Source organism: Enoplosus armatus, chromosome 3, assembly GCF_043641665.1.
Source record: "Enoplosus armatus isolate fEnoArm2 chromosome 3, fEnoArm2.hap1, whole genome shotgun sequence".
Lineage (NCBI taxonomy): Eukaryota > Metazoa > Chordata > Actinopteri > Centrarchiformes > Enoplosidae > Enoplosus > Enoplosus armatus.
The window spans coordinates 11,035,865-11,047,259 of NC_092182.1; the positions used below are offsets into that span (position 1 = coordinate 11,035,865).

The window sequence follows — 11,395 nt, forward strand, 5'->3', positions numbered from 1 at the left end:
AACAGTTTTCATCCTCCTCAGCAGGTCCTCTCTGTCTCGTACCTGTTCAGAAAGCAGCCATTTGGCAGGTATGCAGCTGTTTCTGTTCCGCACTACGGAAGACGTTTCAAGCGTGGGCGTATTTTGTTTTCAGGCGAATTGGATTTACCATAAAGCCACAGAACAGTTTGAGCTGTAACTGAAAGGATTTACGTTTATTTTGACGTCAGATTTGCCGGGAACTGTCGTGCTGAGACAGCCTGCACAACTTCACCTGTAGACCCAGTTGTCAGATAGTTTAGGTTAAAGCACGGCCAACTGCAACACCAGTGCAGGTAAGCTAACATTAACGTTACAGCTAACATTTCTGTTAGTTAACCTTAAACTGAACTTGCTAAATAGCTTAGCTACTAAACTGGTTAGTTGTTAACTAACTATGTAGCTAGCTAGTTGCGAGCAGAATGTTATTATAGTAACAGTCAACGAGCTGTCAGTTAGATTAAATACCAAGTTAAAGCTAAATATAAGTCACCAGAGCATATGTAGTTTAGCTAACTATGTAGGCTTACTGTTGACCTCTCTATAACGTGAGGAATTTAGTTAATGAGTCTATGATAACTTAGATTTTGTGATATATTGCACTGTTTAGATATTGTTATACGACCCCAACTAAGCTAACTAACAGCTAACTGTTGGTGTGTGGCTACTTTGTTCTGCATTTCATAGTTAATTTGTTATGGTCACAGAAACAAAGAGGGCTTGTCTCTCTCTCTCTGTCTCTGTCTCTCTCTCTCTGTCTCTCTCTCTCTCTCTCTCTCTCTCTCTCTCTCTCTCTGTCTCTCCAGTCTCTGTTAATGTTTTTCTAATTATTCTCTCAGTCTCTTCCTCCCAGCATGTCAGGGGTGACAGCCAGTACAACAAACTACCTGTGGTCTTTACAAGATGTACTCGGTCAAGGGGCTACTGCCAGTGTCTACAAAGCACGCCACAAGGTAGCAAGCCACACTGTGGATGGTTTTATTATCATAAGGCACAAGTTGTTTCACTGCTGCCAGTACCTCAGATGTTTCAGCCTACCTTTTGGCTCAAAAGCAGCAGCAGGATGTGCGATAAGAAAAGGTTGTGGTTGCACTGCTGATGAGGTGTGCTATTTTTGGTGTTCTTGCATGAAGCTTTGATGTGTTATGCTGATGTAAGTGTGTGTCTGTGTGTGTGTACAGAGGTCGGGTGAGCTGGTAGCCGTCAAGGTGTTTAACACAGTGAGCTATAACCGCCCCCATGAGGTCCAGATGAGAGAGTTTGAGATGCTGAGGAAGCTCAACCACAGCAATATTGTCAGGCTGTACACCGTGGAGGAGGTAAGGCCACTAAGAAAGGAGGACAGACAAAAACAAGGACAAGGGAAAACACAGCCATATGTTGTGTGGAACATGGAATAGGAGAGTATAGCATTTATGCATACATTCTCAGTCACTTTCCTCACGTTATATTAAGTTATATAAGTTCTAGGTTTCACAGTTTTCAGTATCTATCATGGAGTTCTTGAGGCGGTAAGTTTTCCTAACATTTTCATAGTGTTTACAGTGTGGAAGGAAGTGCAGCTCATCTCCTAATGTTCCTCTCTCTCACGTTAGCTGCCCTCCAAACAGAAGGTGCTGGTGATGGAGTATTGTTCAGGAGGAAGCCTGCTCAGCCTGCTCGAGGAGCCAGAAAATGCCTTTGGCCTGCCTGAAACAGAGTTCCTCACAGTTTTGCAGTGTGTAGGTGGGTGTATACTTAGGTGTTTTACAATAATTTCATATACCTAAACTGAAGTATCCATCCTTTTCCTCTCTTCAGTGCAGGGGATGAACCACCTGCGAGAAAATGGAGTGGTACACCGGGACATAAAGCCAGGCAATATCATGCGGCAGGTTGGGGAAGATGGCAAGTCTGTTTATAAGCTAACTGACTTTGGAGCAGCAAGAGAGCTAGAAGATGATGAGAAGTTTATGTCTATCTACGGAACTGAAGAGTATCTGGTAAGATGAGAGTCCCACAAATAAACGCAGTAAGCCTGTATTTGTGCGATCTTGTAAATATGCAGTCAAAAATTACTTTTTGAATGAAGTTACTTGGAGAAAATAGATGCCTCTGCCTAGGATATGCAATTCGGGGTCATCCACATATAGTATGTACAGAATATAGTATAAGATTGATGACAATTTATTAGATTAGTAGGGAAAAGGGAAACTTTGTAATTGGTGGGCCTATATGTGTCAGATCAGGAAATTCAGGAAAATACAGAATTTTCCTTAACTTTCCACCAAATTTCCTTGAAATCTGTCCAGTAGTTTTTGATAGATTTAGCTAACTAATCAGGAACAGAACAACAAAAGAGATGCCCGCAAGAAACACGGATGGAAATTAGATTTTCATAAACTATTTTGATGTCTCAGCAGTTGTGTTATGGAGATTTGTTTCCACCATGTGTTGTGCACAGAATTCCCTTATATCATCTTTAGTACAGGTTGGCCTGCAGGCAATCTTAACTTAGCCTGTCGCCTTCATATTCCATTACTGCTGCCTTAAAGAACATGAGGCGACTTTATGAACAAAATCTTTTTACAGCCTCAGTGGAGGCGGGGGGGGGGGGCAATTCATTCATGATCACCTAATGTTCAGGATAAATAAAGTAAAGACATCAAAATGAAAACATGTGCTGAAATAATATTGCATCAATAAAAAGTATGCTCAGTGCACCCTATTGATGGACAGTTATTGCACATTTGGTAACCTTCAGGGAAAGCTCTCAGGGCTTTCACTGATGTAATAATAGCTTGTTCGTATGTTTATTAGTAATACATTTCTTTACAGTATCCATTATTACAGCCAAGGGTGCAATCAATGTAGTCAATATTATTACCACCAATGCAGTTGTTTTCTTTTATACCTTTTATAGTTGTTTGCTTAGAGGCTATAACTTGTCCTTTTCTGTACAAATCATATTACCCATACTACTATAAGCCTTATAAACAGTGTAAACAAGGCCTCATTCTGCCATGAGGACAGCTTTCCCTGTGATCTGAATTTCTGTGTTGCATGTGATTGGTGTGTTTGTTACAAACCCCATCATTGCATGTGAATCCACTTCAGCTTGATGTGAAAATCTTGTGTTACCGGTGTTAGGTTTCGCAGCAAAGACAACCTGACTGTGTTGAAATGGCTTTATGAGACCGGCCCTGTGGAGCTCAGATCTTGATACCTCAAAGCAACTTGTATTATCAAGACTGGGTAGCCCTCTAGTGGAGAAATGGTTAAATATATTAGCTATAAGGGTGTTCAATAATTGATCATGGAAAGGCTGCATATACAGAACAATTTGACAGACTAACAAGCATATGGCATATGTGATTCACAGTGCTTGCATATATCTGCTGCAATATAATTTATATTTCTGACAAATAAGAATATAGTATTTAGTATATGGAAAAGTCAGGACTTTTCCAATTGAGATGCTGTGGCATGACCTTAAACAGGCCGTTCATGCTCGAAAACCCTCCAATGTGGCTGAATTAAAACAATTCTGCAAAGAAGAGCGGGCCAAAATTCCTCCACAGCGATGTAAATGACTCATTGCCAGTTATCGCAAACGCTTGATTGCAGTTGTTGCCGCCAAGGGTGGCACAACCAGTTATTAGGTCTAGGGGGCAATTACTTTTTCACATAGGGCCAGGTAGGTTTGGATAGCTTTTTTCCCTTAATAAAATGAAATCATCATTTAAAAACTGCATTTTGTATTTACTCTGGTTATCTTTGTCTAATATTAAAATGTGTTTGATGATCTGAAACATTTAAGTGTGACAAATATGCAAAAAAATAAGAAATCAGGAAGGGGGCAAATACTTTTTCAAAGCACTGTATGTGTGACCTATAAATACCCACTAAGTTTAACATGATGTTCCCTGATTTAATGTAAATAATACATGTCAGGGCAAAACATAGCTTTCACTTGACACAGATTAGATAATAATCTGAACTGTGTGTGTGTGTGTGTGTAGCACCCAGACATGTATGAACGTGCTGTGCTGCGTAAGCCTCATCAGAAGTCCTATGGAGTGAGTGTAGACCTGTGGAGTATAGGTGTGACATTTTACCACGCTGCCACTGGGAGTCTTCCCTTCACACCGTATGGAGGACCCCGCAGGAACAAGCCCACCATGTAAGTTGATGCATTAGGTGTGAAAAAGTAAATCACGTTTCTGATAGCGACATTGAGTTTCAAACTCCACCCCTTCAACCGTTATTACGCCAGTTTCAATTCAAGTTTGTATTTTTAACATATTTATATGAAATTATGACATTGAGTTTGGTCTCTATAATCAGCTCAATCTCCCCCATCTTAGATTTCCCCTTTAGAGAAAGATGTTTTGCTGCATGTTTCTACAGGAATCCTGGGGCAAAACATTATATAACACAATAATCCATCAGCCTGACATGTTGTTTTTGTGTAGGTACAAAATAACTACAGAGAAGCCTATTGGGGCAATAGCTGGAATACAGCGGGTGGCAGACGGACCTATAGAGTGGAGCTACCACCTACCTCACAGCTGCCAACTCTCTCAGTATGTCACCTAATAAAGAGCAATTGAACATGCATGTCAGTGACTCTTTAATGAGAACACGTGATGCTAATTCTCCATCTATTTCTCTGCTGTTCTGTCCCTCCCTGTCTGAAGAGGTCTGACGGTGCAGCTGGTTCCAGTACTAGCAGGTATTCTGGAGGCGGACCAGGAGAGGTGTTGGGGTTTTGACCAGTTCTTCACAGCCACCACAGACATACTTCAGCGGCAGCCAGTTCACCTCTTCTCTCTTCAACATGCCATGGCCCATTGCATCTACATACACCACTACAACACGTAAGTCTGCACAGGCCTATCATCACTCACATTATTCTGATCAAACACAAGTGACGGACTTAAAAAAATGCAGAATCAGGAAATTTTAAAAGATGTCTGGCAGCCCAAAGTCTCTCTCCCCTCGATCCTCTCAGGGTGTCAGTATTCTTTGAGGAGGTGGCGTCTCAGACTGGTATAGGAGTTCAGCTGCAACATCTGCTGTACCTGGGTCACGACCTCCCTCTGGAGGGCAACATGAAGGTGGTCAACCTCCCGTGCACTTCACCTGCCCGGCCCCTCATTCTGCTCAGCTACGGGTCTGAAGCAAATACCAGCCTGCCCTTCAGAGAACGTAAGACAATCAAAGACACACACACACACCTTTGATATGGTTCTGTGTAGTCTCTTAAGCTGTGAAGTCTTAAGCTTTGCTCTTCTTTTCTTTGCTGTTCCCCGAGGGAGATATGAAAGGATTTTGATGTGAGGTGTATCCTAGCATCACACTTACTCACATGCAAGTTTTGTTGAATAATTTAAATGGCAATCCCAGATATAGGCAAGTGATACACAAGATATTGCATAATGAAGGTTGGTTAAAAAGGAAAGTAATAGTAATGTGTGCATACAATTATTAATTCCCAGGCATGCACACACATACATCTGAACACACAGTTTCCATAAGTCATATATTTTTGGTGTGTGTGTTTTTTCTCTCCTCTGTAGCAGAGACTCCAGTCTTCCCAGCCAGGTTTGACGTTATGGCGGACTACAGCTTCTCCAAGGTACTCCTGCTCTGCTGATTTTCGATGCCGCTCATGCCTAATGTTATGTTCATTTTTATTTGAATTGTATGTGGTATAAGCCTCCAACCCATTATTTATTATCTCCTTTAACCCATGTCTTCTCTGTAGGTGATAGTGGGAGTGGTCCACCAGTATCTGAGGATAGTGCAGTTGCTGCACACACACAGAGAGGTGTTACTGCAAGGATACTACAGCTACATGTGAGAAGGATTACTTGTTTCACTGAGTGATGTACCTCCCAGGTTATGTAATGACTCTAGGTAATGACCTTTGTCAAACTCTTCTCCCCTCCATTTCACCTCCACGCTCCTCTTCTCCCACACTCTTATTGTTCATCAGGATGAGGTTGCGGAGGGAGTGTGGAGAAGCAATGCACAGTATTGCGATGATCACCGTTAGACTGCAGGCTTGCCTCAACGTAGAACACAGGATTCACACACTGTGAGTTTATCTACACACTTTTTGAGAAAATCTGCGATGTCTCACTTGGGGTGTTGAATTGCACAGATACATGTCTGTATGAAACATGTTACAATACAGAGCAGCAGGGCTTTGAAATGGAGCTGTGCTTGAGTGTGATGTAGGTTTGGATTGCTCACTTTATGAATGTGGTGGATTGTGAGAGATGTCATTTGTTGACAAATGTAGACAAAATGTGTCTTTTACATTTTTGATATTGTCATAACCTCCTCTTTTTTCCCCTTTCTCCTCTTATATCTGTTGTATCTTTATTTTTTAGAGGCCATTACGCTGCAGAAAACCAAGGTTCATCTGATAGCAGTCAAAAGCTGCAGCTGGTGAGTGGCGTCAGGAAGAGGCATCACAAAAGCTGGCTTGACTGTTGTGGCTGATGGTGTTGGGAATAGGACTTTTTCCATATTTGTATGCCGTTATTCCTTCATTCATCTGTATATTGTGGAAAATACAGATCACAATGAATAGAGTGACAAGAAAAGGGATGGCATGCAGAAACACAGTTCCTGTTTTGATGGCCAACCTCTGGAAGGTATCAGCCCTGCTGACATTTACTTATAGGGATAGCTTACCTCACGATTGAAAGTAGGACTGGGTCATTTTTTTTACTCTAGTACCGACATCTAAATGATACTTTTATTAATAAATATAAACATTTCCAAAACAAAGCCAAACTTCTAGAATGTGAAATGTTGAAAACACAAACAGGCATAGAGGAGTTTTGCCCATATAAACTAGTCTTTCTGTTTAAAGACTTAGAAGAGAGATTTAATGGCAGCTTTCAATACGGACACATTTCAGTCAGTACTAAAAAGTGATGAGGTTGATCACATTTGAGGCAGCTGTAAAAAATAAGTGAGATTCAAACCCAAAACATTGCAAAAACATTATATTCTAAGCAACCAGAATGCCCTTGGAGTTCTCTTTTTGCAGTATCATAAGTGCGTGGAAAGAGTATGTGTGGATAGACAGAGGTGCAGCATTGCTGGACTTGAACACATTTAACTTGCTATACATTTGAACTAATCTAGGATAATGGAGTAATTCTGTGGCAGACTTGTGATTTGTTGATTAAGGGATCAGTGTCTGTGGCTGCTGTCTCTGCAGGTCCATGAGCACTTGCCCATATACACTGCCGGCATCCAAGAGTTTCAGAACCGACTGGACCATCTGCAGATAGAACAGGCCAAACTAGCAGAGACGCTCGCCAATGACAAGAGGTACTCAGGCATTCAAAGCCTTAGGGTGGCCTCGTGGGTTTGTAGTGTTTGAACTCTGACCTTTCCCCCAGGGATCAATAAAGTATTTCTGATTCTGATTGTCTCCCACAGCTGCCAGAAGATGGAGATGCTGCTGCAGAAGATAGTGGCAATTCACCAGCATTATCGTAAAGACAGATTTACTGGCAGTATGTGTGTTTCTTTGTTGGTATATGCTGTGAATTTATTACTCTTTTTGTTCATGACAACAATACATTACCCGTTTCTTATTTTCACCACAGAGTTGGCATATAATGATGAGCAAATCCACAAGTCTGAGAAGTGAGTATGTGTCCACACAGCTGCTGTCCTGCTCATCCAGCCTGTGAAGGATGTTGTTCTGAGATCTCTCTCTAATCTGCTTGTCACTCTTCGTTCCCAGAATCCACCTGTTGTCCCACATTAAGCGAGTGAAATCTCTCTGTAGAGAGGACTGCGTGCAGAGATACAAAGAGCTTTCGGCCTCAACAAAGACATGGAGCAGGTCAGAGCCCTCAAGTTGCATTTTTAAGCTCAGTGTAGACTTTGGACCAGACTCACCTCAGATGTGTTATCCGAACCGCTCTTGAGTATTTACAATAAGATGTTTGTTTGGTTTTAAAGCCATTCACACAGATGATCAAAGCTTACATGAAGAAGATTAACACAGGGCAGTAGGACATTGCTATTCAGCAGTCCCGTCTTAAACAGATTAAGTTGATAGTCTGCATTATTAATCCTCACTTCACATTTGTTTAGCAAGTGATATTGAGATTGTTAAGTTTATTGCATTTCCCTCTATAATCCTGGAATTCCTGTTCCGTTTTGTTCGGATTAGGTTTTTACATTTAAAATTAGATTTTGAATTGTGATGGGGTAGGTGTGACCTGATCATTTGTTTTTTTCCAAATGTATTGTAATTCATTCTAAACACACTCCTGTGTTAAGAAAGGCTGAAACATTTGTAGAACTACTATTAAAGTGATTTACATGAATGGATATCCATTTCCAATCTAACTAACAAGAACCTTTGTGTGTGATCTTGTTTATTCATATACTGTTTAAGAGTCAGTCAAAAGTCTCACTTTAGGGACGTCTTTTCATATTGCACATTGAACTGAGGCTTCCCAGACACAGTGGAACATGTGAAGAGCAGTAGTGGAGGATAGTTTTCAGGTGTGAATGTATGTGTAGATATATGCAACCAAAGGGTTCCCACACATACGTTTGTATGTTACGTACCCATCAAATGTGTAGGTGAAGATTTGGTAACTGAGGTTTGTGAACTGAAACAGTTTGGTTAAGGTTCAAGTATTGTTTTGGTCTTAAGAGAGAGGTTAAGATGACATTTTGATGAAAATTATATTATCAGGTACTTGTATTATACTTCAAAACGCTGCATAATTGTTGCATAAATCATTTATTACTTATTAACAAATCATCCCGATTATCTTTCATGACATATTTTGCTCATTTAAAATTAGCCATAGCAGATTTCAGTTTTCAATTGAACTAACAAATTTCAACATTTTCCTCATTGATTTGGCACGTTGTAAGAGTGTAGCTTTGACTTGTTGACGCGTGTTCCTACTGTATTTGCAGTGTTTTACTGGAGATGCAGACCCGACTGCAGGACTTCAGCTCGTTCTCCACAGGCTTGTTGGCAGACCTGGAGATGAGTGAGCAGCGCCAAAATAAGGTCAACATTTCAAATGTGTCTCTACAGCTCAGATCAAAGATTGTGACATGACAGCACATAGACATGTATTCTTGCACTGACTGAAAAGTAATTTAATATTTTAATATTTTTTTCATTAGACTTGGCTGTGTTATTTCATTGGTCATGTTAGTGATGTCACTCTTTTAGCATCTCAGTGATGTGACGATGTAACGTCTCATCTGTCCTCAGGCTCTGGACAGGATCCTTTTAAGTCTGCAGTCCAAGAGAGCGGGAGAGCAGCCTGGAATCCCACCCAGGGACAAGGACCAGATGGTCTCCAGGTGTGTGTCTTTGTGTGTGCATGTATGAGCAAGATAGAGACAGTTGTCCGATTGCCCTGATAACATATCTTCCTTTGTTCTAGGATGCACCATCTGAAGGAAGAAATGGAGATTTTGGTGAGGGAACTACAGTGTAACAACAACATTATTGAGAGGTCAGTTGAATTACTTCCTGTCCATACATCTCCTCCGTCGAAACACCCCCATATACAGTAGGTAGGAAGTTCTGATGTTGATTGTTTGTATTTGTTTTGTCCTATAGTCTGGGAGCAGTGAACTCTCCAGCAGCTCTGGAGCCGAGCTTGGCCAGACCTTCTACACTGTGACAAAAGTGCAGCGTCTTTGCATCTTAACTCACAAATTCACTCCCTCTGACAGACAAGTAACTTTTAACTGCCACTCATGAACAGTTATGGATCTTCTCTCAAGGACCGGCTGCAGCCCATGCTGTATGAAGAGGAAGCAGCCGAAGACGATCAATAAAATGTGAATCTCAATTTAGAGATAAGATGCACAGAATGGAGAAAGAGGAAACGCCACTGTGTGTGTGTGTGTGTGTGTGTGTGTGTGTGTGTGTGTGTGTGTGTGTGTGTGTGTGTGTGTGTGTGTGTGTGTGTGTGTGTGTGTGTGTGTGTCTGTGCATGTGTGCGCGTGTGTGTGTGGCTTGTGGCTGAGTGCAGCAGTTCAATACAAACCTCATTAATGCCTTGTATTTCTAATAGGCTGCAACAGTGATGGACTGTCAGGATAAAGCAAAATGAACGCCAAGTCAGCTGCTAGTGTTTTTCTCAGGCCATGTTTCTTCTTTGTCCCACAGAAGAAGCTCTGTGCAATCAGCAGAACCTGAAATGATTCATTTAACCAGACTGACTGTGTGTTTGTTGAAGGAAGCACTTGAGCCGTCTGCTGTCTTTTTTCCAAATGGTTGATCATTTAAATGGTTGCACGTGACTGCATTTCTCGTTTGCCTTCAGGTTTATCATTGTAAATTCAATGAATAAAAGAATACTTATTGATTACATCATTGATTGTCAGCTTCTCCAAGCACACACAGCACTGTGGTTTTTAACTTTTGTCTCTCTTGCTGTTGATGTTTAACTTGAATGATAAGTTATTTGTCTGTATTTTACTGCAGGTTTCACTGTAAAAGAGAAGGAACTAAATCAGGGAAACTCACTCACCACAGTGTCTCCTTTTTAACAGTCAACAGTCCGGTAACAGTACAGCAAATTAACATGAAATGACATTAGCCAGTGTGGTTCACACAGTGGGGAAATCCCAGCATTTGTTATTTGTATCTAAAGGGGTCACAGGTGATGCATAAAATATACTTTTACCGTACTTTGTACTAAACTTTTTTGACATATTTTTAATCTCTTGTTTTTGTCTGAAGAAATAATATTATCTCTGTTTATGAAGTAATGTAGGCTAAAAAGTGAAAGTAAAACCCATTTCTTGTCCCCTCTTGTAAGTTTACAGTGATGACGTACCTCTGAGGATGAGTCAGCACGTTCTGAAAAGTCACAGCACTACACTCTCATATTCAGTCTGTACTCAAATTACTTTTAACATTCAATTTGATGTGGCTGTGTGTATCTGGGATGGGAAGATGAAAAGTCTCAAACAAAACTAAACAGAACAAGTGAGCTGTTGTGACACTGCAGAGGACAGAGAACGAAATTGAACATTTTTTAATTGAGTCTGTCGGCGTGGTGTGGGTGTCCTTGGGGGCTTTCTCGGCTTAGCTAGGGGGACAAGCGCAACTGCCTCTGTGGTTTTGTGCGGCTCATATGATGTGCTCTTGGCAAAGTGGAAAATTTGATAACTTTCCTGTTCCTAGCCTACACAAACAAATGTGACATTGTGTTTTTATCACATAGACTTTCTCACTCTTCTACATCAAGGCAATATTCAGTACATACTGTAGGCCCACTTATAAGTCTTGCTGTGTCTGTCCTGTTTCATACCCACACATCAAATTCATTAGTTCTTATAGGTCTTTTTTTTTTTTAATAATTGGTTG

The 11,395-nt window shown here is 40.9% G+C and overlaps 1 protein-coding gene across 1 annotated transcript; it reads left to right on the top strand.

Annotated features, from left to right (window-relative positions):
• ikbke (inhibitor of nuclear factor kappa B kinase subunit epsilon) lies at positions 1-10,373 on the top strand. The gene is made up of 22 exons (XM_070902103.1): positions 1-68; positions 210-314; positions 858-971; positions 1,200-1,337; positions 1,614-1,743; positions 1,819-2,000; positions 4,020-4,180; positions 4,473-4,583; positions 4,698-4,877; positions 5,012-5,208; positions 5,580-5,638; positions 5,768-5,859; positions 5,999-6,100; positions 6,399-6,456; positions 7,241-7,353; positions 7,465-7,541; positions 7,635-7,674; positions 7,775-7,876; positions 8,974-9,070; positions 9,281-9,372; positions 9,456-9,527; positions 9,635-10,373. Exons 3-22 carry the CDS (start codon positions 873-875, stop codon positions 9,696-9,698), a joined length of 2,166 nt encoding a protein of 721 aa, XP_070758204.1. The 5' UTR covers positions 1-68; positions 210-314; positions 858-872; the 3' UTR covers positions 9,699-10,373.
• Positions 10,374-11,395: the final 1,022 nt, after the last annotated feature.